The sequence below is a fragment of the Aspergillus brunneoviolaceus genome, assembly GCF_003184695.1.
Source record: "Aspergillus brunneoviolaceus CBS 621.78 unplaced genomic scaffold BO95scaffold_92, whole genome shotgun sequence".
Lineage (NCBI taxonomy): Eukaryota > Fungi > Ascomycota > Eurotiomycetes > Eurotiales > Aspergillaceae > Aspergillus > Aspergillus brunneoviolaceus.
In genome coordinates, this window is record NW_020290822.1 from 98,963 (window position 1) to 121,920 (window position 22,958).

A 22,958-nucleotide genomic window follows, 5' to 3' on the forward strand; every position below is an offset into this window, starting at 1 on the left:
ATCCATGGTAGGTCAAGCATTCAATTCATGATTCTAATATTGATGATCATGGATGATCTGCAAATATTTCTGAACTGGTATCGATATAGTACTTCATAGGGTAGTGCTAACTTCTTGCTAGCTCTAGAGAGAGAGGGGGGGACAGACTCCGGCGATGGTGGCTAAGTACCTATACCAACTTGGAAGTACTTGGTAGTTACCTAGTACCGGTTACCGGCTCGATCGAGAGTGGTTATGTTTCTTCTCTGCGGGTAAACTACCTTCGTAGTAGTCTTACTTTGCTACTACTACTACTACTACTACTACTACTACTACTACTACTATCTCTCCTCACTATGGCTATTGCAACTAGGTAGTACCTAGTGAGAAGTGAAGACTGCCACTATCATGTTAGAATTGGAGATATGGACTCAGGTGGATGAGCAGATCGGCAAGAGCATTGAGAGACAGTTTCCTTCCTGTCGAACGAACCGCTGGGATTGCTTCGGCTCAGTAAGCTCAAAGCTACCTACCCAACCCTCTCACAACGCACGCATATCCTGCGTGGGCCGTTGTCTCATCGCCATCTCCCAAGAGGAGCTTTACCCCTGAGATACTGCATTATGCGTGCTGGCTACTAATGGGCAAAGTGGGCTGAGCCATCATAAACTCGCCAATAAAGCTTTTCCGATGATCTGGCACATGGTCAAGTGAGGTTTAGCTACAGCACATCCCTAGAGGGCGAGGAAAGGCCTTCAACACTCCGCCACACTATAGAATCAAGAACCCAGACAACCAGGAGGCGAAGCTTGCTGCCCCTCCCCGTCTTCCTCCTTCTGGACTGCTGTTGACCCTGATCTTCCCTTCCCGTGCGCCATCGGCTGCCTGCAGGAAGGAATTCTTTATCTCACTTGTCACTGCCTTGTGCGTCGCACAGATCCCGGGTCAACACGAGCTGCCTAGGATCAGCCACTGAGCAACGGTGATTCTTGGCTTTGTACTGTACTTCTGTACTTTCCTCCCTGCCAGCTTCCCATGGACTGATCCTGGACCCTAGCAACCCCCGGCTGCAGCATGCAGCATGCAGCCTGCAATGACATTTTGATCCAGGGTGTGTGTGTGTGCGCCTGTGTACAAGGATGAAAGGGACATCACGTCACTGTCCTTTGGTCTGATCACATCTTGATCTAATTGTGATTGGGGTTAGCAGAGCGAACAAGACATTCTAGCTCCATTGCATGCCATCAGTGGCTGGAATGCGCTTCTCGGTTCACTACCCTTGTCCCTCCTTTGCCTGTCTCATATCTCCATACTCAGAGTCGACCAGAACGATCATCCAATGGTGCCCTGGTTTGGCGACATCATCGTCAAGACCCCGCCATGTATAGGCCAGCTTACTGGTGGACTACCTAGTGCGAATCACATTTTCCACTGACTGGTCCAAGGTCTCTGTATGGCGCCAATATGTCTCAGTTCCGAGAGGACTATCGGACAAAGACCGTCCAAGACTAGCTGCTCTGAACTCTGAGTTGAGACACCCCTACCTACCCTGCAGGTCTATCTCAGGGGGACTGGAGAATTGGGCTGAGACTCCTAGGCTTTGGGGTCTCTAAGGGGACGGAGAGATGAGAGAAAGAGGCAATATGGCGAGGCGTCCTTCGCATAAGGAGTATCTCCAGGGGATCCGACCGAGGCAATAGAGCTTCTTGTGTGCGGCATGGTCTCATAGTCGGCGACTACCAGTGCTTTAGTCGGCGACTGATTATCTCCAGCCACTGCCCACAGGCGACTGCTAGTCCACACAGAGCGGAGTGTTCATCTCATTGGTGCGAATGGCAGCGCACAACCAAAGCGATGTCACAGATGGAGGATTAGAGCCATGTTCGAGTGTAACTAAGCCTACAAGATGATGCTTCAGCAGGTGTATGCTTGCGAAAAGAGTATAAAACAGCACCAACGTACTTCAATCTCACAGTGGTTTCTAATCACCCAAGCCTTATATCAAAGCCTTGATCTGTTACTGCGTACACATCCAGGCCGTCACAATCAATTACGTCGCCAGAACAGGCCATGTTCCCGATCAGGTGGAATAAACGAGAGCGCAACAATTTGCATAACTATACCTTCAGGTATCTACCATCGAGCCCCAACCCAAGCCCGTGAGGTATATAGCAGCCTCTTCGTGACACAAAACGAAGCAAAGCCGCCAAGAGAACCCAACCCGACGATATTCCCAGTTTGTAGCATAAGGTACAGAGCAGTCGAACCAAGTCCAACTTAACTAACGTTAGTGCCCTTTAGTCATAGTATCTCAGGTTGACTAACTATAACCTACACGAACTATACGACAAGTCAAACGCTCGCCAAGTCCACCAGTCAACTACTCACCCTTGAACCGGCTTACATAGTACAGTAGGTACTTACTAACCAAACCATCAAATCAAATCACACATTACACGCCGAAAATAAAAACACCCTATACCTATACCTATAGCTAACAAGTTATTCAACAACCTAACCAAATAAAAGCTAAGAAAGAAGTCAACAACCAAGACCAAAAAACGGTGCCTACAAGCACAGAGTAAATTATAGACTAAGAGCGAAGGAAAAAGAAAAAAAGTTATATATAGTATCATATATGGGTCCCCCCTCCCCTCCGAGGTCCCCTCCGTCCCCATCCTTTTTTTTTTCTTTTCCGATATCAATTCGCTACCGGCCAAACCGTTTCCCCGCCACCCACACAATACGAGCTGCTGCCCCCCTCCCCCCTCCCCCTTCCCCCAATTTTTTTCCCGAGCCTAGGAGCTTGGGGGAAGGACAGGCACCAAAGGGTTTGGAAGGTGAAGTGTGTGCTTGGGTGCTTGTGTGCTTGGGTATTTATCCTGTTTGGGGAAATTGTGGGTGTGTGGTAGGTGTTGATGCTCTCGTTTACCCCGTATACATTACCAAGATTTTGCGGTGGTGGGTTGTGGGCACTTACTCTGAGATTATTGTTGAAATTGAGGGGAGTGGATTCGTGACTTAGTATGAGTAGTATGGTACAGTAGGTACGGAGTAGGTAAACTACTGTTGGGAGAGGGCGCCGTGCCTGCCTGCCTGCCTGCCTGCCGGTGGACTTGCGCGCGGGCCGTGGAGGACCTACCGGTAAATTAAGCGACGAGACTAAATTCACCCAAGCTTGTTTCTTGCACGTTGGGGCCTTATTCTCTACCTTGAGAGTAGGAAAAGGACAAGGGATGATGTTTGGGATAGCTGATTCTACTGAGATAAGTTGTGAAGTGGGATGTGTGTATGAAGACACATGACATATACTATAGTCGGTCAGCTGATCTGTCACGTTATTCCTGCCATCCTACATCCTACATCGATACATCCAATGATGTCTCACTTGCAGCCCTCTACACACAAATGAAGCCCTGAACCCTGAAACAAACATCCTGTCATGCTGGGTTCATCATTATTTGCAACTGGTTTTGGCTAAATGACATGGGGGTTAGGTAGGCATTAACAAAAGTAACGTGCGCCGACAGTGCAACAAAGGGGGGGAAAAGGGAACCACCACCACCACCACCCCCTAGCTAATCAACAACCATCCTATCATCCAAATGGAAAACTCCCCCTCCAAGTTCCTCTCGACGTCACGCTGTGCTGGCCAAAGCGTATCCTGCGTCCGGGCCGATTGTCCATAACCAACCAAGCTGGAGCCCAATGCAGGTCCTTTGCACTGGCCGGAATTGCCAGAAACATGGCCAGTCAGCGTCGCACTTGGGCCGTTTCCTCTGAGATCGACATCCTGTTGGCTGCGTGGACTAAACTGGAGAAAGACTGGGATATTTTTTTACGGGTCTTGACCAGAAATGGGATCGCTGATAACACACCACACGCCAGTCCAGCATAGCGTCACCGGTTTTGGTAGCATGTCTCACTCAACTTGCCACGGGGCTGCAAGCTGGTGGGACTGAGGCAGAGACTTTTTCATTTCGATGCTATCTATCCGAAGATTCTTGTTCGAAGGCAGGATCCTGCAATCAAGGAAAATCAACCTCGCGGGAGGGCTGGCTGCTAGTCAAAAGATAGTGGCGCTCTGCTCGACGGACCGGTTGTTATAGCAGAGAGGAAACAATCTGCCCCAGAATCGATACGCTCCCCGATTCACCTCCTTCACGGAGACCAACCATCGAGCGAAGCTGTTCTCAGTTCGGCTGGGATTGGTGCTCCGTAAATGAGTGACCTAAACTCCCATGTTAGAGGGGGGTGTGGCAATGGGCCAGTGGGGAGACAGCAGCTCACCCCCGCATGGGTTAGACTTACTTCATGGTATCTCTGTAGAGCATCCCAGTACCGCATCGGCAGCCCAAACCTCTTCGTAACCGTCTCCTTCTTGATCCTCACTAAGGCCTTCAAGTACAATGTGGAGAGGGTTTCACGGGGCAGGTAGATGTGGTCGCCAACGGCAACCCTGCCGGGAAACTTCCAGCCGTGGCGCTCATATATAACCTCGATGAGTCGCGTCAATGTGTCTGCCTGCCATGTCGCCAAGAGCTCGCGGTTGAATGCTTTCACGTGCAGTTCCAGGTTCATCAGATCGCGTCGGAGTCGATGGGTGTTCGTTCGTAGCTTGCAGATCTTATGAATCAGCATCTCATTGGTCGTTTCCAGGGTGCGGAGAGTTGAAGAGTATCTCTGAAGGTAGAAAGAACGGTCAGTTTTATGTTTTATCTGAGGTTTTATCCATATCTCGAGTGCAACTGAGCTGACGAACCCTCAGTGACACGTTGGCGGTATTGCTGTCAGGTTGAGTTAAGTCTGGTGACTGGAGGTGAGACCGGTAGAAGGACATGCCAGGCCCGTATCGCAGGACAAGCTCGGCGTTCATTGTGACACTTCAGTCACAGAATGTTGGAAGAGCTAGAGACTAGAGGATCAACGAGTGGCCTTTTGGTATGAAAGATAAAGCCGTGGTGCTAACTAAGTAACGATGGCACTGTATGTACAGCTGTTGTGAAGGACCAGGTGCTGGTAAACACTCTGTCGACTGTTGACTGCGCAACGGCGCAGCAACAGCGTGTCAACACAGGGAAAGGGCGACCTGCCTGTTTGCCAGAATTTACTGCGTGGCCCTGGAAGAAGTGACCCAAGAGACGCGCGCACAGTCAACCGTTGCTACATAACTACCTCTGTGAGCTGTGTTCCTTGCGACCTAGAGTATATCACTGATAATTGGCGCTCAGCGTAACAGCTCATAGTTTGCTTCCCGACGCCTTGCCGAATTCGAAGACCAGCTTGCCGAATTGTTTGCCCTCCTTCATGTCCTGGAAAAGATCATCCAGTGCTGGAATATCGCCCAAGTCGCTTTGAACTACTCGCGAGACAACAGGATGGATCTTTTGGCTCCTCACAAACTCGACCATCTCTCTAAACTCTTTGCGCGAGCCCATCGTAGACCCACGCACCTCAATATTCTTTAGCACCGCTTGCATCAAGAAAGGCATTTTGGGCGCGACCGTCATTCCATAGACCGAGAGGATGCCGCCAGCCTGCATCAATCAGTATTCTCTTCGAGCAGACAGCAACGGGGCGCAGCCCACCTTGAGTAGCTTGACAGCTTTTTCGACTGCATCGCCTCCAGCACCGTCGATGACCGCATCGAAAGCCGCCTTTCCGGGGGGAAGCTGACCCAGCAGCTTTTTCTCCCATCCTTCCTCCTTATAATTCACACCACCCTTGGCGCCCAGCTCAACCGCCTTCTTGATCTTCTCCTCGCTCGAGCTGGTCACATACACGTCGACTCCCCTGGCCACCGCAAATCGCAGAACCATGAGAGCCACCCCACCTCCGATCCCCGTCACCAGGATGGCCGCCCCCTTGCCCGAATTCCTCTCGCCAGCCTTGACCACCAACGCCCGCCACCCGGTCAACCCCGTCAAAGGAAGCGCCGCGGCCTCCGCATCCGATAAATGTTCCGGCGCCTCCTCAACCTCGGACTCCTCGATAGCCACATATTCTTGCAGCGTCCCCTTGTTGTACAGTTTCGTTCCGCCCATGATGCGATACCCCTTGGGATCTTCCGGGCCATCCGGCGAGCTGTCCCAGCCCACCCCGGGATTCAGGATCACTCGTTTCCCCTGCCAGCGCTGCGGGTCAGCGACATCGGGACCCGCCCCGACCACCATGCCCACTCCGTCGGCACCGAGGGGAACATCGAACGTGACTCCCGGGTACAAATGTTGGCGTAGGAAGACATCGCGGTGGTTGAGCGAGGCCGCGGTCAGCTTGATGAGTAACTCGCGGCCCTGTGGGGTAGGGACGGCCTGTGCCTGCACGGAGAGGGGATAGTAGACTTGGCCCGGTTTGCCTTCTGTTTTGGTCAGGAAGACGGCCTTGGACATTTTGACGCAGTTGAAGTCTTTCGTAGTTGTAGGATATGTAATTGTGATGGAATTGGGGTGAGGGAGGGGGTTTAGCGATCAGGGGGAGTGAGAAGATGAAAGGGCGGACCCAGCTTGAGTTATTTATCAGTGCGGGGGAGCTTGGATTTGTTATTAAGTGCCGAGGATGTCCTTAGATCCGATCGTCACTAGAGCTAAGAAGAGTATATGCTTTGACTGAGCATTCTTGACGTAGAAGAATCACCAATTGCTATCATACTTCAAATAAGAGCATCTCTTCATGGAACTAGGTAGCAGATACAGCATATGGAGAGATTAATTGCCATTCAAAGTTCAATGCCACAACCCTGCCGAGGACGGATTATGATATCAACCTCAACACCAAAGGAGGAGACGTGTTCACCTGTCTCATCGACTGACGATGGAGATTTTCCATACAAGTGGCTTAGCACTCATGCTGCAGCCATGCCAATGCTCTACCTATCTTGCTCAGAGTATGATACTGCTGGCGATGCAACCACGAAGTCCTCGGTGCCTCAGGCCGACATAAATTATACACTCTGTAATCAGATTACTGGCACCGGTATCATACCGGTATGGTATCTGAGCGGCGGAGGCAAACATTCCACACCAACGGAACCTTACATTTTGCAGTTAAGGGAATACTTCAATAGGGCAATACTGATCACCTCGACGACAACGTCGAAACGGGGTATTTTCTTCCAGTGTCTGCTGGGAGTTCTTAACAGGCGGTGGGAGTATTCATTCTGGGCGGATTTTGAGACTTTTGATATTCGGTGGCAGATGAGAAGTGTGACGCAGATTTATACATTTTGGTATATACATATGGCCAAGGTAGCAGAAGCATCGCGAAGTTGAATATGAGTATGATGGGGGGGGAGGGGATGTTTGATGAGCAAAGCTCCCGAGTTATGCACTGCTCAGAAGTAGACCCCCAATGCGAGCAACCTACAGGATAGATCGGCTGTGACGTGTCAGTTTTCAACTTCTATGCGATCGAGAGCATCGAGCATCTGGCTGTTGGTAATGCTCCGGCGAGATGCGATTGAGGTTTTCCGCCAGAGGCCCTGGATAATAACCTGCCTGAACTCGGGCAACCGAGCTCCAATGAAGTGTACTGTACCATCATCACGAGATAACTATATGCCACCCGTCTTGCGAGCTCTTTTGGTAGGTAGGAATATGTATGTACTTGTGAGCTTTCGATCTACGCATGAAAGACCCAGAAACGTCAAACAATAAGAAGAACAACAACCGAAGCCACGCCACTGATCATCAAGGTGTATCCAACCTCCAGCCATGAGAACAATCCCGGATATCACGTCAACCTCCCCACGGCCAAACTACCTTAAGGTTTTAAGTGATATGGTCAATCAAGTATATCTGCACAAATCGGTCCAGTGCACAGTACAAGACCAACTCCCCAGCCAAGCAAGCAAGCAAGCAAGCAAGCAAGCAATAAAAGTATACTTCCAAGCCCGGCTCGGTGGGAAAAGCGACAGAAATTACTTAAACCGGGCAAGCGACCAAACCTTAAGGGCGATTGGATTTCCGCTGTAACCGGCCGAGCTTTTTTTGCGTCTGGATTATTCTTGATGGGTAGGGAAGAGTGCTTGATGATTGATTGATTTCGTGGTGGCTGATGCTGATGCTGGCCGGACTCGGAGAGTAGGAGTAGGGCTGCTGTTTGTGCTGTTGCTGTTGCTGTTGCTGTTGCTGTTGCTGTTGCTGTTGCTGTTGCTGTTGCTGTTGCTGTTGCTGTTGCTGTTGCTGTTGCTGTTGCTGTTGCTGTTGCTATTTGCGTTTCTGCGTGAAGCAAAAGCAAACTGCCCCAAATTTAAGGACTATGTAGCTAACTTATATGCGTACCGGTAGATTATTCCTTCCGGAGAACTACCCATCGATTCCGCCAGCCTATTCTTTTTTCTGTCTTTTTGGGGGGGGGCTTATGAGTGGGAAAGTACTGTACAGTACGCAAAAAAAGGCAAAAAAAAAAGAAAGCGACACGTCGAGGAAGAAGCCGAAGCGTTTGCGGATGGTGTGTGGGCCAGTCAACGTCGGGGCGTGGTCTCAAGAGAGATGGAGTCGGCTGGGGAAGAGGTCGGGCCACGCACCCGATCCTGGAGGTCGAGCTTTCCAGTAGTAGTACTGCAGGTACTGCCGGTGTAAACAGTGATCGTCTCTATTCTTCGACCCGCGTGGAATACACATGATACAAAGATTGTGCTTGCAGAGGATGTGTTGTGCATGGGTGGTCACCACCGTGGTCACCATAGTGGTCTACCCAGGCTTTGCCTGGGAGCGGCACTGTGTGTTAGGTTATGAGGAGTAGGGGCCTGGCAACTACGAGTGTAGTGTGTAATAATGAGTGAATGAATGGATTGACATCAACAATCATTCAGGCAAGGTCGAGAATTTACCCTTACTGATGAGGTAATGTACTTCAATTGACTCGAGGGTGGCTGGTATCCAACGTATGGGGAAAAAGGCGAGAAAAGCGACGAAACACGAAAACAGTCCCCCCTTATTGCCACATCCCACCGCTCATTCGCCGCTCAGCCCTTGGCTCATTTTTCTCACTCTTGAACTTCCCAAACTTGCACCAGGAACTGATCCTTTCGATCTTCTGATCTCGAACTCGAACTTCGTTCAATCCCCTCGTCTGCTGCTGCTGCTGCTGCTCCGAACCTGCAATTCCTCCCACAACCTATTTTCGCTCTACACAATTCTGTCGCCGTCTCGATCAACTTGGGCCTGGTATGTCTCTCTCTCCTGCTCTCCCTCCACCATCGAAACCTCGTTTGCCTCCCTCCGCTTCCTCCCCCCCCCATCTTCGTCCCTCGGGTTCGTTGGCTGATCGATTCTCTCTTCTCTCCACACAACCAAACAGCTTTGCGTCCTTGTTTCCTACCAAACACATCCCTCTAAAAATTTTCGAAACCAACGCGTTCGCCTCACCTCTGACCGTCGACCTTTCCCTCGATTTGTCTTTCATCTGATCTGCTGGACTCGGCCTTGTCTTTCCCGTCTCAACCAGCTATCCTCTTCTTCCATAATGCCTACGCCACTTCCCTCTAGTTTTGCCTCAGCCGCCGCCGGCAACATCCACGACTCTTCCAACCGCAGAGGAGATGGAGCTCCCGGTGGAGAATGGTATGCCTGCCCCCGTTCCTTGCCCAACACCTTGTCGCGCGTCCGTCTCCTCGTTTGCCAGCAGCCCCATCCAAATCCGGCCGGGGGCCTCCTAGTTTTGTGGTGGAACCAGAAAAACTGACAACTCATTCCTACTTCCGCTGGGGATGCACAGGTCTCGCACTCGCATGAACGGAGCAACACAGACCTTCCGCCGCCCCTCAGTCGCGACGAACCCGTCGCATAACCGGGATACGAGTCAACCGAACTCGGCCACCACTCCCACCGTCGGCACCTACACCCCCCCGCATATGTCCTCGAACTACCAGTCCAGCGCACTCCGGAACGGTGCCACCACGGAAACTCGTTATTCCAAGGACCTGCTGCTAAATCTCTATAAGAACCAACGGGACACCGGCTCGCTGGGGAAGAATGTCGCAGAGTACTTCGTCGCCGACTGGAATCCCCACTCCTCCGAAACCTCCCCCGTCAATGGAGCATGGGGCAAGCGCGAAGATTCTAAGGACAATCCGTCCGGTCCGGAGGTCTGCTGGGATCATGGGGGCCATGTCGAGCCGCTGGGTCTCGTGGAACCGACGGACGACGAGAAAGAGGTGTGTCTTTCTTACATGTTATGCCCCGCCACATCACCTATGGACTATTTTCAACTTATGTCGGGGCATCTTTGCTAAATCGTCCAGTTGTTTACCTCCTCCGTCAACTCTCCGCTCAAGCCGCCACCCACGAACGCCTCGAAAGAGAACACCGCTACCGGCGCGGGAGGTCGCAAGCTGTCCATTTCCCAGGGTCATATGAACAACTACAACACCTCCTCTCCCAGCGCTGGACGTCCCGGTCCCCGGCGTCGGGAGACGGCCGATTCACCCGCGAATCCAATGTCTCCTACCACCAGTGGCTCTCGCTTCTTCCGTGACGAACCGACCACGTCCACCCCGCCTCCCTCACTGCTGCGCCGCAAGACCGACTTCCGCGATACTTCCTCTTCCACTGCTCGGTGGGAGGAGAAGGAAAAGGAGAATCTGGGCAAGGAGCCCAGTGCAGATGTCGCTTCGCCATTTGGCTCGCTGAAGCGGAGCTCCACCAATCCGTTGAGCGTGGCGCCAGGTGGGCCAAGCTCGCCTTGGGCGGCCGCCTCGCAAAATGCCAATAATTCACCGATGGGTGCGTTCGGATCCTTTTCTCTTGGACCGGGAACGAGCACCACCCCCACCACGGAGAAGAAGGCTGGGTTTGGCAGTCTCCGTGGAGAAAGTCGCCTGAAGGGACTCTTCTCCAAGGATAGCTCCGAGGACATGGCGGCGGCGGCTCTCAAGGAGAAGTCGTCTCTTAGCAGCCTGGAGCGCTTTGCTGATGTGGAGGGTGAGAAGCGCGCGCAGTCCCCTTGGGGCGAGCCTGTCAAGACCCGCACTGGTCGCAGTGAGACGAACCCATTCCAGGAGGAGCTTCGCAGTGGCAGCGCGGCGCTTGGGGGCTCTCAAGAGATCAATCCCCAGCCCCAGCCCCCGTCCGACCATTTGGGCTTTGGGGCGTTTGGCATGACCTCGAGCATCCCCGGATTTCGGGAACTGATGCAGAGCCACGAAAATTCCCGGAACCCTACCCCGAGTCTTCTGCAGGGACACGAGCCTACTAGCCCGACCAATACGAACCCCTACCAGAGCCCCCACGGCGACCGACACGAGGTGGATGATGTCGAAACCGACGGATCGGATATTCAAAACACCACCCACCCCGGTATCACTGGCCTGCGCGATACCTCCTCCGCTTTCGGCTCCATCCGACGTGTCGGCTCGGGCATGGACTTGCCGTCCATTGACCGCAGCCAAACATCGAGTGCAGCTGGAAACAGAAGCTTTTCAAGCTTGGGCGGCCTAGGTGGTCTTCCTCCCATTGGAGGCGCTGCTGGATGGCCCACGAGCGCCGCCGTTGGCACCCCCACGCGCGAACGATCTGCGTTTGCGGGCGGCTTCGGTGACCCGATCTTCGGGACCATGGGTGACCTGCAATCTCCAAGCTTGTCGACGCTGGGAGGAAGCGGTCTGTTCAGCCCTCATGCTGGGATCACTGGAACGGGCAGTCTGGGTCGCTCGAGCAAACTAGGCTCGCTCTTCCCCCCTGCCATGCAAGAGCAGATGCAGAGTGACCAGATCCGGCCCGATCTAGGGGCTTTGGACGAGGCTGCCCGGCAATCTGGGGAGATCTTCGATGGACTTTTGGCGGATCAGGGCCCACTGACGCACGGAGCAGATCTACAGCCTATCGATAAGACTGTGCAGGGCGGCCAGCCAGCCACTTCGACTTCTCAGACTCCTGTGTCTGCCGTCGGCTCTGGTCCTGGCTCCATGGTTCCTGATGCGCCGCAACCCAGCCAGACCCCCGGGAATTCTGGGTCTGTCCCCCCGGCGCAGCAACGGACCATGGTGATGCCTGACCGCATGCGCTGGATCTACCGTGACCCGCAGGGTAACATCCAAGGCCCATGGACTGGACTCGAGATGCATGACTGGTTCAAGGCCGGATTTTTCAGCCCAGACCTGCAGATCAAGAAGCTCGAGGACCCCGAATTCGAGCCGTTGGCACAGCTGGTTCGTCGCATTGGCAATTCTCGCGAACCGTTCTTGGTACCTCAAATCGGCATTCCTCACGGGCCTGACCCTGCCCCCGGACCATGGACTGGCAACACGAGCGGCACAGCGCAGCCTCCCTTCCCTGGCAGCTTCCCTAGCTTTGGTACCACCCTGACCGCCGAGCAGCAGAACGCTTTGGAACGTCGCAAACAGGAGGAGCAGTACCTGATGGCCCGCCAGAAAGAACACTTGGCTCAGCAGCAGGCTCTGATGAAGCAGATGCAGTTCCAGGGCGTTCCCCACTCCATCCACCCTCATCAGCTTCAGCACCATTCCAGTGCTCACAGCCTCCACAGCCAGCCTAGCTTCGGTAGCATCGCTTCTCCGGTCGGCTTCCAGCCCTCACCGATCCAGGCGCCGATGCAGCAACAGCAGCAGCAGCAGTCCCAGCAGCAACCTCCGTCTGTTGCCGGCTTCTTTGATGCGGCTGCCGCCATGCGAGGCAACCCTCTGCCCAACGTGGGTCCTCAGATGCTCGGCACGGATCTGGGCCAGGATCAACTTCCTACTCTTCTGGACCGCCTGAACATGAGTCGGCCGGATCCGTTCGCCTTTGGTACCCCCAGCTCTTTCGCTGCTCGCCAACCTGAAAGCCTGTTCCACCAGCAGCAGGTCGCTTCGATGCTCCAAGATCGGGCCCGTCTGCAGCAGGAGCAAGAGCAGTTTGATAGCACCCAGGGTGATGCTCTCTTCGACCAACAGGCACGTGAGGAGCGCCTTCGTCAGTTCCATGCCCTGAGGGCACAGGAAGCCGAACTCGGAATGCAGACTGTCGAGGGTCTTCCTACCCACCCGGCCGAGTCCGTTCAGTCTCAGATCCCCGAGGAGAGTACTGAGTTCGATACCGTTGAAGCCGCTCCCCAGGAGCCTCCTCTCACTCTGTCGCAGCAGGTCCAGAAGGCTGCCACCGCTCAACGCCAGCAGCTGGAGCAACAAGAACAGCAGGAACAGCAGCAACGCGAGCAGCAGCAATTGGAACAACCGCAGGCGGGCTCCGTCACCGAGGCCGCTTGGATGAGCAAGGGCGATAGCGCCATGCCCCAGCCCTTCCCTCCTCCGCCCTCTGCCTCCCCTCTGCCGGCTCCTGCCGCTCAGCGCAACCGCCAGAATGTGGCCGAATCTCTGGCTGCCAACTCTCGCTCCCAGACGCAGACCCCGGTCGATGCGCCCACCACGTCCATTGCGCCGTGGGCGAAGGAAGCCAACGAGGTCCCCAAGGGTCCTTCTCTGAAGGAGATCCAGGAGGCTGAAGCTCGGAACGCCGCCCAGAAGGAGGAGATCGCCGCTGCCGCTCGTCGTGCTCAGATGCTTGCGGAGCAGGAGCGCCTCAGCCAGGCGGCCCAGGTGCAAGCGCCTGGCCTGCCGTCGACTGCCAACTGGGCGAGCGCCGGATCCCCGTCGACCCCGACTTCCTCCGGTTCCGTCTGGAACAACAAGGGTCCTGCCGCTCCATCGGCTGCTGCCAAGAAGACTTTGGCTCAGATTCAGAAGGAAGAAGAGGCTCGAAAGCAGCGTCTTGCCGCTGCGGCCGCTGCGGCGCAAATTGTTGCTGCCAGCCCTCCTACTGCTCCCTCGTCTACTGGTAAGCGTTACGCCGATCTGGCCAGCAAGGCTCCCGCGCCGTCTCCTGTGAACACGGCTGCCTCTTCGGGCGCATGGACCACCGTCGGTGCCGGCGGCAAGGCCAAGGCTCCTCCTGCTGCTCCTTCGGGACCGCGCGCGACCACTGGCGTCGTGCCCGTGGCCGTTTCGCCGGTGAAGCCCAAGCCCGCTACGGTTGCCACGCCTCGCACCGTGTCTGTGGGCCCTACGCCGGCCACCAACCCTAACCGGGCGGTTGAAGAGTTCACCAAGTGGGCCAAGTTGGCGCTGGGCAAGGGCCTGAACAGCAACATCAATGGTAAGTGTTTTTCTTTCCTCGGGGTTTATTGAGCTGGAGCTAATTGCAATGATGTAGTGGACGACTTTGTGCAGCAGTTGCTGTTCCTGCCGGCGGAGGCGGAGATCATCTCGGATTCGGTGTATGCCAACTCGCAGACTCTGGATGGACGGCGGTTTGCGGAGGAATTTATCCGTCGGCGCAAGCTGGCGGACAAGGGGATTGTGGACCCGGTAGCGGCGAGTGCGTTTGCGGAGCCGAAGAACGCGGGCGGGTGGAGCGAGGTGGCCAAGAAGGGGTCGTCGAATGCGCACCGGGAGGAGGATGCCAGCAATGCGGCGTTCAAGGTGGTTGCTCCGCGTAAGAAGGGAAAGCGGTAGATTGTGGGTGTCAGGGAACTGGATGCAGGATGGTGACGGTGAAGGTGTATCTTATCAGGATCTATCCCGCATAGCATAGATCGGGAACTTATCTATCATGTGATAGCCACGCCCTTCGATTACAGTACATGCCCCTCTATGCGTCATTGACGAACTCGAGAGGAGCGAGTATAAATACATCTACATCGGCACTTACTTGGTACAGTCCAGATTCTCCTCGTACCTGATAAACTCCTTCCCATCAACCCAGAAAACATTCGAAGAGCCTAGAGGATGTCACCCACCACCCCCTTCGGCGCCCCGATGCGCCAACACTTCCTCCTCGACACGAACTATAGAAACCTGAATCACGGTCACTCCCACTGACAGACACTATAAACCCCCCGCCCCAACACACAAAACTAATAAATGATCGATCCCCAGGCTCCTTCGGCACGCACCCCCGCCCCGTCCTCGCAACCCAGCAAACCTACCAGCGCCTCGCCGAGCTCTCCCCCGACCAATTCCTGCGCTACACGCAGCCCACGGCCCTGCTCCCCGCGCGCCACGCGCTCGCCGCCCTCCTCAACTGCCCGGTCCGCGACCTCGTCCCCGTCAAAAACGCCACCACCGGCGTCGCGACCGTGCTGCACAACCTCGCCCCGCACTTCGTGGAAGGGGACACGCTCCTCTACTTCTCGACGGTCTACGGCGCCGTCGAGAACGGGCTGTTCTCGCTGCGCGACCATCTCCCAGGTCCCACCCTGCGGCTGCGGAAGATCGAGTACGCGTTCCCGATCACCCCGGCCGAGCTGGTGCAGCGGTTCCGGGAGGCGGTGCGCCAGGTGCGGGCGGAGGGGTCGCGGCCCCGGATCGCCGTGCTGGAGACGGTGGTCAGTCTGCCTGGGGTGCGGTTTCCGTTCGAGATTTTGGTGAAAGTGTGTCGGGAGGAGGGCGTGTGGAGTCTGGTGGATGCGGCGCATGGTGTCGGCATGATTGAGTTGGATTTGGGGACGGCGCTGGTGGATGAGGGCCGGGATGGGGGCCAGGATGGGCTTGGGGATGGGCTTGGGCTTGGGCCAGGGCCAGACGGGTGGGGGAAAATCGGGGGCGTGGATTTCCTGACCAGTAATTGCCATAAGTATGAGTTACCTTCCTTCCCCTAGCTTTCCCCTTACTGCCGAGGGCTGCCCCGGGGGGGGACGGGGCAAGCTGCGCACCCCACCCCCACAAGACTTACAGATCAGAGGAGCATAATGCTGACAGTTGATGCGCACTGCGCACAGGTGGCTCTACACCCCCCGCAGCGCGGCCCTGCTCTACGTCAACCCCGCCCTGCAGCACCTCATCCGCACCACCCTCCCCACCTCCTGGGGGTATATCCCGCCTCCATCCGAGACGCCGGCGAAGCCCTCGCTAATGGCGAGTGCGGGACGGAAGACCGCGTTCGAGGCGCTGTTCGAGTTCGTGGCCACGGCTGACGATACGCCGTATCTGTGTGTGCCGGCCGCCCTGCAGTTTCGGGAGGAGGTGTGCGGCGGCGAGGCGGCGGTTTATGCTTATCTTGAGGAGCTGGTGAATGAGGGGGCGGATCTCGTGGCGGCCGGGTTGGGGACGGAGGTTCTTGGCGACGGCAATGCAGCAGGTAAGAGGAGTGCGTGGAGGAGGTGTGCCATGAATAATGTGCGGTTGCCGGTTAGGGTCGTGCAGACGGTAAGAGGCGAGGAGGATACCGCCGGTCTAACAGCGGAGCTCGTCCCCGCGGTGGTGGATTGGATGCAGAGGAGGCTGGTCGAGGATTACCGCACCTTCGTGCCCGTCTTTGCCCATGCCGGTTGGCTGTGGGTGCGGCTGTCGGCCCAGGTCTATCTCGACAGGAGCGATTTCGAGTGGCTGGTCCCCGTGTTGAAGGAGTTGGTGGGTCGCGTCAAGGAGGAGTTTAAGCTGGGAAAGGTGTCGTCTCACCTGTAGCAGCAGATGCAACAGATACAACAGACTACATAGACTAAGCCCATCCACAAAATTCTGCAATGATATACAACTACGCGAATATATGCAGGCCGTAGTAACAGCATCACAAACACAATCAAGTACCAGCAGAAAACACGCAACTCGCAAACCTAGCTATCCACTCACGTCTCAATCAGATCCGCAGTCTCGCCCTGGGTCTGCTCCGCCACAGTGTTGTCTCGCGTGTCCTTGTTGGCGATCTTGCGCGCAGACCGCGCATAGAACTCATCCAGCACACGCTTGGGGATACGATTGAGCAGGTCCTTGGGGTAGATCCGCAGCAGGTTCCACGCGATGTCCAGCGACTCGAAGATCGTGCGCGACTCGTACGGCGACTGGCTGATGAAGGTCCGCTCGAACTTGTCCAGGAACTCCAGCGAGAGCTTGTCCTCGGAGGAGAGGGCCTCCTCACCGACGACAGCCTTCATGGCGGCTAGACACAAAAGTTAGCTATGACCACATCTCAACACAGCACACAAACTTACCAGCATCACGACCAATGGCGTACTTGGCGTACAACTGGTTGGACACATCCGAGTGATCCTTCCGGGAACGGCCCTCACCAATAGCCGACTTCATCAGACGGGACAGCGACGGCAGCACGTTGATGGGCGGGTAGACACCCTTGTTGTACAGTTGACGGTCAATGAAGATCTGTCCCTCCGTAATGTAGCCAGTCAAATCGGGAATGGGGTGAGTGATATCTGCAATCCATCAGCATTGGCCCATCGGCATATGCACCACCAGATAAGCAACTGACCGTCGTTAGGCATCGTCAAGATAGGAATCTGTGTGATGGATCCGTTACGGCCCTCCACACGACCGGCACGCTCGTACAAGGTCGACAAGTCAGTGTACATGTAACCGGGGTAACCACGACGACCCGGGACTTCTTCACGAGCAGCCGAGACCTCACGCAGAGCGTCACAGTAGGCAGACAGATCAGTCATGATGACCAGGACGTGCTTCTCCAGCTGGTAGGCATAGTACTCGGCCGTGGTCAGCGCAAGACGAGGGGTGATGATACGTTCAATCCTGGACGCGGGCTGTCAGTTCCGCACGCACACAAGCACACAAAACCAATCACATACGTAGGGTCGTTGGCCAAGTTCAGGAAGAGCGTCACGCGCTCCATACTGCCGTTCTCCTCGAAGTCGCGGGTGAAGAAACGGGCCGTTTCCATGTTCACACCCATGGCGGCGAAGACGATGGAGAAGTTCTCCTCGTGTCCGTCGTGGACGTCCTTGGTGGGGCGCTTCACCAGACCAGCCTGACGACAGATCTGGGCGGCGATTTCGTTGTGTGGCAGACCGGCGGCAGAGAAGATGGGGATCTTCTGGCCACGGGCAATGGAGTTCATCGTGTCGATAGCGGAGATACCAGTGGAGATCATTTCTTCGGGGTATACCTGCACACCACCAAACGCGTTAGCCACCTGGGATGTGCATGTCGCGGAACAAAGGCGAGGCTCATACTCGGGAGTAAGGGTTGATAGGTTGGCCGTTGATATCCAGGTAGTCCTCCGCCAGCACCTTGGGGCCCTTGTCAATCGCGCGACCGGAGCCATCGAACACACGACCCAGCATGTCTTCAGAGACACCGAGCTTCAAGCTGTGACCGGTAAACTCGACTTTCGTCTAAGGGAAGTCAGCACGGCGGTTGACTCGGGCTCTGGCTATATGACAGCGAAGTACCTTCTTAACGTCGATGCCAGACGTGCCTTCGAACACCTAGTATGACCGCATTCCGATGTCAATATACCGTCCGATAAATCCACCTCCCATTCTCTGCACTCGGAAAGACCGCACCTGAACGACTGCTCGGTTTCCTACAGCAAGGGTAAGATACATCAGCGGATCTGATCGTTATCTCATTCATCCATCCACACATACCTCGAGCTTCCAGAACCTGACCCGACCGCTCGGTCCCATCAGGGAGGGTCAGAGACACGATCTCATTGTAACGGGGGAATTTGACCTAAGCCATCGTGGATTAGCTGGAATTCCCATCCCTGATATACCTGGGGTCGGCCAGATGACGTGCCGATGGAGACGGGCCCGTACATTATCCAGAACGACCAGCGGTCCGTTGATACCTCCAATGGTGTTGTAGCGGATGCGAGGCTTGACGCTGGTCATCCGGGGGTCGACGAAATCGGCCATGGTCGAAGAGTCCACCACAGGGTACTATTTGAGCCAGAGACGATAGACAAAGAAAAGAGGGAAAGGGGGGAAGGGGGGGGGGGAAGTGGGAGAATGCGGACGAGGAGGCGGAACTGAGGGGAGAGGAACAGCTCCTGGTGGTGGTCGGGAGTGTCGACGTATGCTTAGGCTGGAGCCCGTGGGCAGTTTGGCTGGTTTGCCCCGTTTGGCTCCACGTCCTCCCGGGGGGCGGTGTGGAACCTTCCCACGTGATGCTCTCTCGCCTACGATCTATAATTTAGTACAAAGACTTATTACGATCAAGAATACGATAATCAGTCATGTTCTTGCAGAGATAGTGAAACTAGTGACTCATACATCCCACAAAGCCATCTGCGGCCGCCATAAAATGTCCCCATCCGTGTTAGGCTTCACAATCGAGTCAAGTAAAATAAAACGAACGCCAAGCGAAATGAGATCATCAGATCAGCTCGTCATGAATGTCATACTGATACAGCTGGAGAAAGGAAAAGCATCCACGAGAAACGCAGGCTAGAATCGTGAGATAGATACGCCAAACCGCCGTCAAACCGTCATGGTATCGTGTGCAAAAACAAAGAACGGGGAAAGCACATGGAGAAAAGGTCAAATTGCAGTCATTCAGTCCACTTTGGCCAACGCTAGCTTCTTGGGCGTTGTTAGATTGTTGGACAGACGGACGTTCATCTTCTTGTTCTTGGTTTGTTTCTTCAGCTTCTTGCGGGCCACCATCACCGGTACCGATGAATGCATGACCAGGTAGTTCGAGAACGATCCGAGGACCACCCTGTTGTAAACAGTCTGATTAGTTTGCAGCCCATGCAGGTCGATCGCAGAGTTCTTACCCTTTGAGTGCACTTCGTCCTCTGGCCCCAACAATTACCAGCGTAGGATCCAATCCATCAATCTGAATACTCGGTCAGCAACTGCGTGCACCTCGGAGCAAAATCAAGCTTGACTTACAGCTTCGGTGATCATGTGCTTCGGGCTCTTGCAATGAATCACCTCTACCGCCACGCGCACCTGCAGTAGCGTCTTTCGCAAGAGACGCACGCACGTCTGTGAAATGACCTCCACCGCCCGTACGCGCTCGGATTCCGCCTTGGACATGCCTCGTGCATCGACCGAGCCCGGTTTGCTGTCCGTGCCGGTCCCTAAGCGATTGAAGAAGGTTCGAGGCAGGTGCGAGCTGGAATCATTCTGGGATTTCGCCGCCGTCTCGGCCGTTTGCGAGCCGACCACCGCAGCAGCATCCTGCATGGCTTTGGCCCCATCCCCAATCTGCACGGCTGCCGGAGTAGCGGTCTCGTCGTGCATGGCACAGACCGCAAACATTGTATCGCCGTCCCGCAGAATGGTACCAATTGTCCACTCCAGAGCATACACCGATTCCTCACTGAGGTCAGTCGTCACCAGATACTTGCGCTGGCGGCGACGAGCGCCTTCCTCTTCGTGTATGCTGGGATAGTCGCCGCGGATGATCGTCCGGATTGATCGGTTGTGCACCGAGCTATCGATCGCAGACATTTCAATGCTGAGCTTCTGAGCGCGTTTGATGTCGCACAACTCTGCCTCGTCCTCCGAGCCGAATGGGGTGTTGGTCGCTGAGGCAGAGTCGAAACTCGTTCGGGGGCGGACATCAGGCTTCGAGACGGGGCCTGTCTTGGCTGAATGGATCAACTCAGACTTCCCTGTGGAGTTGTTGCTGGGTTCTGCAGCTCACAATCAGTCAGTATTAAGTAGCGGAACAACGAGACGAGAACGTACGAAATACCGGAGCCGTCTTTGTTGTCGTGCGCGGAGCGATCCTGGCAGGTTCATGGTCGACCGTCTCTTTCCGCCCTCGTTTGTTCTCTTCCGACTCGCGATCCGGACTCTCATCATCGCTGGAAGACATTTCGTCACCGTCCTCGTCACTGGTCTCGATCGGATTGTTCTCGCTGTCGTAGTGGTCCTTTTCGAGCCGCTGCTCTCCGGGAGCCGAGGAATCAGCATCCGCCTCTGGTGGGAATTGAGGAGCTGGTGGAGGCGGGACTGCTGGCTGGGATGTTGCTGGAGGGGTCGGAGGAGGAGAGACCTTCGGGGCGCTCCCAACCGCCACACTCTCTTTTGGCTTCTCGTTGGGGGTTGCTTTCAGCGGTTCTTTAGTGCTTTCTGTAGGCTTCTCTGCCTGTTTCTCCTTAGGAGACTCTTTACTCTCTTTCAGCTTTTCCATCGGGTTCTCATTCGGGCTCTCCTTCGGACTTTCAAGTATAGGCTTTGCGGTGTCGACCGACTGATTGCGTGAACCGGGGCTCAGCCAGCGACGCTTTGGCGAACTGGAGCGGGTCGAGCGGAGCGCCGGAGTTCGCGAGTCAAGCGAGTTGCCTCGGGATGAGGAACTACGGCCAGAGTCCCGACCTCTGACAAAGCTCGGGAACCCAACCTTGATGTCGAGGCCTGACATCACGGCAGCCATGCTTGGCAGACGATTCGAGGAGGAAGCGGCCGGAGGCTTCTCCTGAGATTGACTGGCACGACGGGCGCTGGGAGGCATATCGAGAGAGGAATCCCAGCGAATGCTAGGGCCTGATTTGTGCGTGGTTGTGGTTGCGGCTTGGGGGCCTCCGGACTTGTCGCTGCTGTCGGACTGAACGGAGGATTTCCTCGGTGCCGGTGGTAACGGAGGAGCCACCAACGAAGTGGTCCTGGGCGGCGGAGGGGAGGTGGTGGTCGTGGTGGTCGTGGTGGTCGTGGTGGTCGTAGGTGACGTCGAGGGCGATGTGGACGAGGAGGGAGGGAGGGGAGGAGGTTTAGAGGAAGTGGTGGGAGATGATGCAGTGGACGTGGTGGGGGTCGAAGAGCGGCGGGGAGCAGAGGTAGTAGTATTGGAAGCGGGATAAGAATTGTAGTGATGGTGATAATTGCGGCCCGAGGGGGAAGTCACGCCCACTCCAATGCCGGCGATGGAGCCATGCCGGGGAGGGACAAAGCCTGGACTGGGAGCGATGTCCAGCATGCTCCGGCGTGGGTACCAAGAGGAATTAGTGTGGTTGCCTTCCCCCGACTCCCGCAGTAACTCCCGGCGTTCTTCCTCCAGTGCCGTCTCTAACGAGATGGGCGCAGGTTTTCTACTGTAGTACGGCATGGTGACGGTGGGTGAGCACAAGTGAGCACGAGTGCACTGGATTTCCCCGAATTCACCCGGTCCTTTTGATCTTTCTATTCAGTTCTTATTAAGATGTGTTCTGCCTGTCTGTCTGTCTGTCTGTGGGATTATTATCTGGCAGCAATAAGTTAACTGATGGAGCCACCCAAAAACGGAGGGGGAGGAGGGACCGACTGGAATTGAGACACACGACTAATCCGTAACGGGCCCCGGAATGTGGAGTACGGTTGAGCGACGATCATCGGCCGAATGAGCGGCGCCAAATCCAGGTAAGGGGCGGCAAGTCACTTCCCAAATCCCCAGATTTCGCTTTCAGCTTTCCCCGTGATCGGTGACAAGAGCTTGAGCAAGCTGTGGCAACAGCACAGCACGGTAGCAGCAGGCAGCGAAGCAGCAAAGCAGCAACTCTGTCCTCTTTCACTTTGCGGAACCGTGATGCGGAGGTACAACAACAACAACAGGAAAAGGCACGAATTATAGATTAAGCGGGCGAGCTTGGGAGATCCCCACGTGCAACGAAACGGCTGCAACTGCCGGCGATCGAATCGGTCGCGACCAGCCGCGGCCCAGGTTCTGGCTGAAGCTGAGGGCTCTTCCTTTGTTACAGTTCGCAGCGGACGTATCACAAACAAAAGCAACCAAAGGCCAAAGGGGGTCGGGCGCGTTCACGAGCTCTCCCCACGGATAGGTAGAAGGTGGAAGTGAAAGTGGAGGAGGGGAACGGGAACAATAAAGAAGAAAACGAAATAAGAGGAGAAGATGAATGGTAATAGTCGAGCACAGTCCACTCTGCCAAGTCAATCACAGGGAAAAAGGAATCGAGGAATGACTTGACAAGTTGACAGTTAGTCCCAAGATCGACTGGGGATTCGAGGGAGCTTAAGAGGACCAAGAGGTGAGCAAAAAAGCTCGGCCAACGAAAACTGCAGCTGAGCTCGTCAGAAAAAGCTCGGCATGGCGGGGTATCACCAACAAAGTAAGAAGAATTGGGGAGGGGAGAGGGGCCGAGAGAGGAGTGGAGATGAGAGGAGAGGAGAGGAGAGGAGAGGAGAGAAGAAAATAGGCTGATCAATTTAACTCAATACTCAGTAACTCAGTAACTCGATTCACACAGCTGATAGACCTATCCCTTGCATGAGTGCTTGAGTGCTTGAGTGCTTGACTGCTTGACTGCTTGAGTGCTTGAGTGCTTGACTGCTTGACTGCTTGACTG

The 22,958-nt window shown here is 55.3% G+C and overlaps 8 protein-coding genes across 8 annotated transcripts; 3 read left to right on the top strand and 5 right to left on the bottom strand.

Moving 5' to 3' along the window:
• Nucleotides 1-4,045: 4,045 nt before the first annotated feature.
• BO95DRAFT_468467 (uncharacterized protein) lies at nucleotides 4,046-4,855 on the bottom strand (the record flags this gene model as incomplete). The annotated part of the gene is made up of 3 exons (XM_025589365.1): nucleotides 4,046-4,210; nucleotides 4,291-4,662; nucleotides 4,742-4,855. 3 exons carry the CDS (start codon nucleotides 4,853-4,855, stop codon nucleotides 4,046-4,048), a joined length of 651 nt encoding a protein of 216 aa, XP_025437291.1.
• Nucleotides 4,856-5,219: 364 nt separating this feature from the next.
• On the bottom strand, nucleotides 5,220-6,368 carry BO95DRAFT_374814 (putative alcohol dehydrogenase; the record flags this gene model as incomplete). Its single annotated transcript, XM_025583117.1, has 2 exons — nucleotides 5,220-5,516; nucleotides 5,568-6,368. 2 exons carry the CDS (start codon nucleotides 6,366-6,368, stop codon nucleotides 5,220-5,222), a joined length of 1,098 nt encoding a protein of 365 aa, XP_025437292.1.
• A 1,170-nt stretch (nucleotides 6,369-7,538) lies between these two features.
• Nucleotides 7,539-8,638, bottom strand: BO95DRAFT_485983 (uncharacterized protein). The gene is made up of 2 exons (XM_025590434.1): nucleotides 8,504-8,638; nucleotides 7,539-8,183 (listed from the first exon to the last, which is right to left on the bottom strand). Exons 1-2 carry the CDS (start codon nucleotides 8,598-8,600, stop codon nucleotides 7,759-7,761), a joined length of 522 nt encoding a protein of 173 aa, XP_025437293.1. The 5' UTR covers nucleotides 8,601-8,638; the 3' UTR covers nucleotides 7,539-7,758.
• Nucleotides 8,639-9,077: 439 nt separating this feature from the next.
• Nucleotides 9,078-9,677, top strand: BO95DRAFT_447586 (uncharacterized protein). Its single transcript, XM_025587655.1, has one exon. It carries the CDS (start codon nucleotides 9,445-9,447, stop codon nucleotides 9,661-9,663), a length of 219 nt encoding a protein of 72 aa, XP_025437294.1. The 5' UTR covers nucleotides 9,078-9,444; the 3' UTR covers nucleotides 9,664-9,677.
• A 535-nt stretch (nucleotides 9,678-10,212) lies between these two features.
• BO95DRAFT_291887 (uncharacterized protein) lies at nucleotides 10,213-14,565 on the top strand. The gene is made up of 2 exons (XM_025581715.1): nucleotides 10,213-14,069; nucleotides 14,127-14,565. Exons 1-2 carry the CDS (start codon nucleotides 10,334-10,336, stop codon nucleotides 14,426-14,428), a joined length of 4,038 nt encoding a protein of 1,345 aa, XP_025437295.1. The 5' UTR covers nucleotides 10,213-10,333; the 3' UTR covers nucleotides 14,429-14,565.
• Nucleotides 14,566-14,632: 67 nt separating this feature from the next.
• Nucleotides 14,633-16,418, top strand: BO95DRAFT_399708 (putative aminotransferase family protein (LolT)). Its single transcript, XM_025583829.1, has 3 exons — nucleotides 14,633-14,780; nucleotides 14,852-15,429; nucleotides 15,674-16,418. Exons 1-3 carry the CDS (start codon nucleotides 14,702-14,704, stop codon nucleotides 16,376-16,378), a joined length of 1,362 nt encoding a protein of 453 aa, XP_025437296.1. The 5' UTR covers nucleotides 14,633-14,701; the 3' UTR covers nucleotides 16,379-16,418.
• Nucleotides 16,381-18,639, bottom strand: BO95DRAFT_447590 (H(+)-transporting V1 sector ATPase subunit B). The gene is made up of 9 exons (XM_025587656.1): nucleotides 18,481-18,639; nucleotides 18,310-18,394; nucleotides 18,226-18,245; nucleotides 18,112-18,147; nucleotides 17,893-18,054; nucleotides 17,509-17,825; nucleotides 17,178-17,452; nucleotides 16,903-17,121; nucleotides 16,381-16,850 (listed from the first exon to the last, which is right to left on the bottom strand). Exons 1-9 carry the CDS (start codon nucleotides 18,577-18,579, stop codon nucleotides 16,540-16,542), a joined length of 1,524 nt encoding a protein of 507 aa, XP_025437297.1. The 5' UTR covers nucleotides 18,580-18,639; the 3' UTR covers nucleotides 16,381-16,539.
• Nucleotides 18,640-19,218: 579 nt separating this feature from the next.
• On the bottom strand, nucleotides 19,219-21,724 carry BO95DRAFT_436395 (universal stress protein family domain protein; the record flags this gene model as incomplete). The annotated part of the gene is made up of 4 exons (XM_025585231.1): nucleotides 19,219-19,384; nucleotides 19,443-19,504; nucleotides 19,561-20,309; nucleotides 20,365-21,724. 4 exons carry the CDS (start codon nucleotides 21,722-21,724, stop codon nucleotides 19,219-19,221), a joined length of 2,337 nt encoding a protein of 778 aa, XP_025437298.1.
• Nucleotides 21,725-22,958: the final 1,234 nt, after the last annotated feature.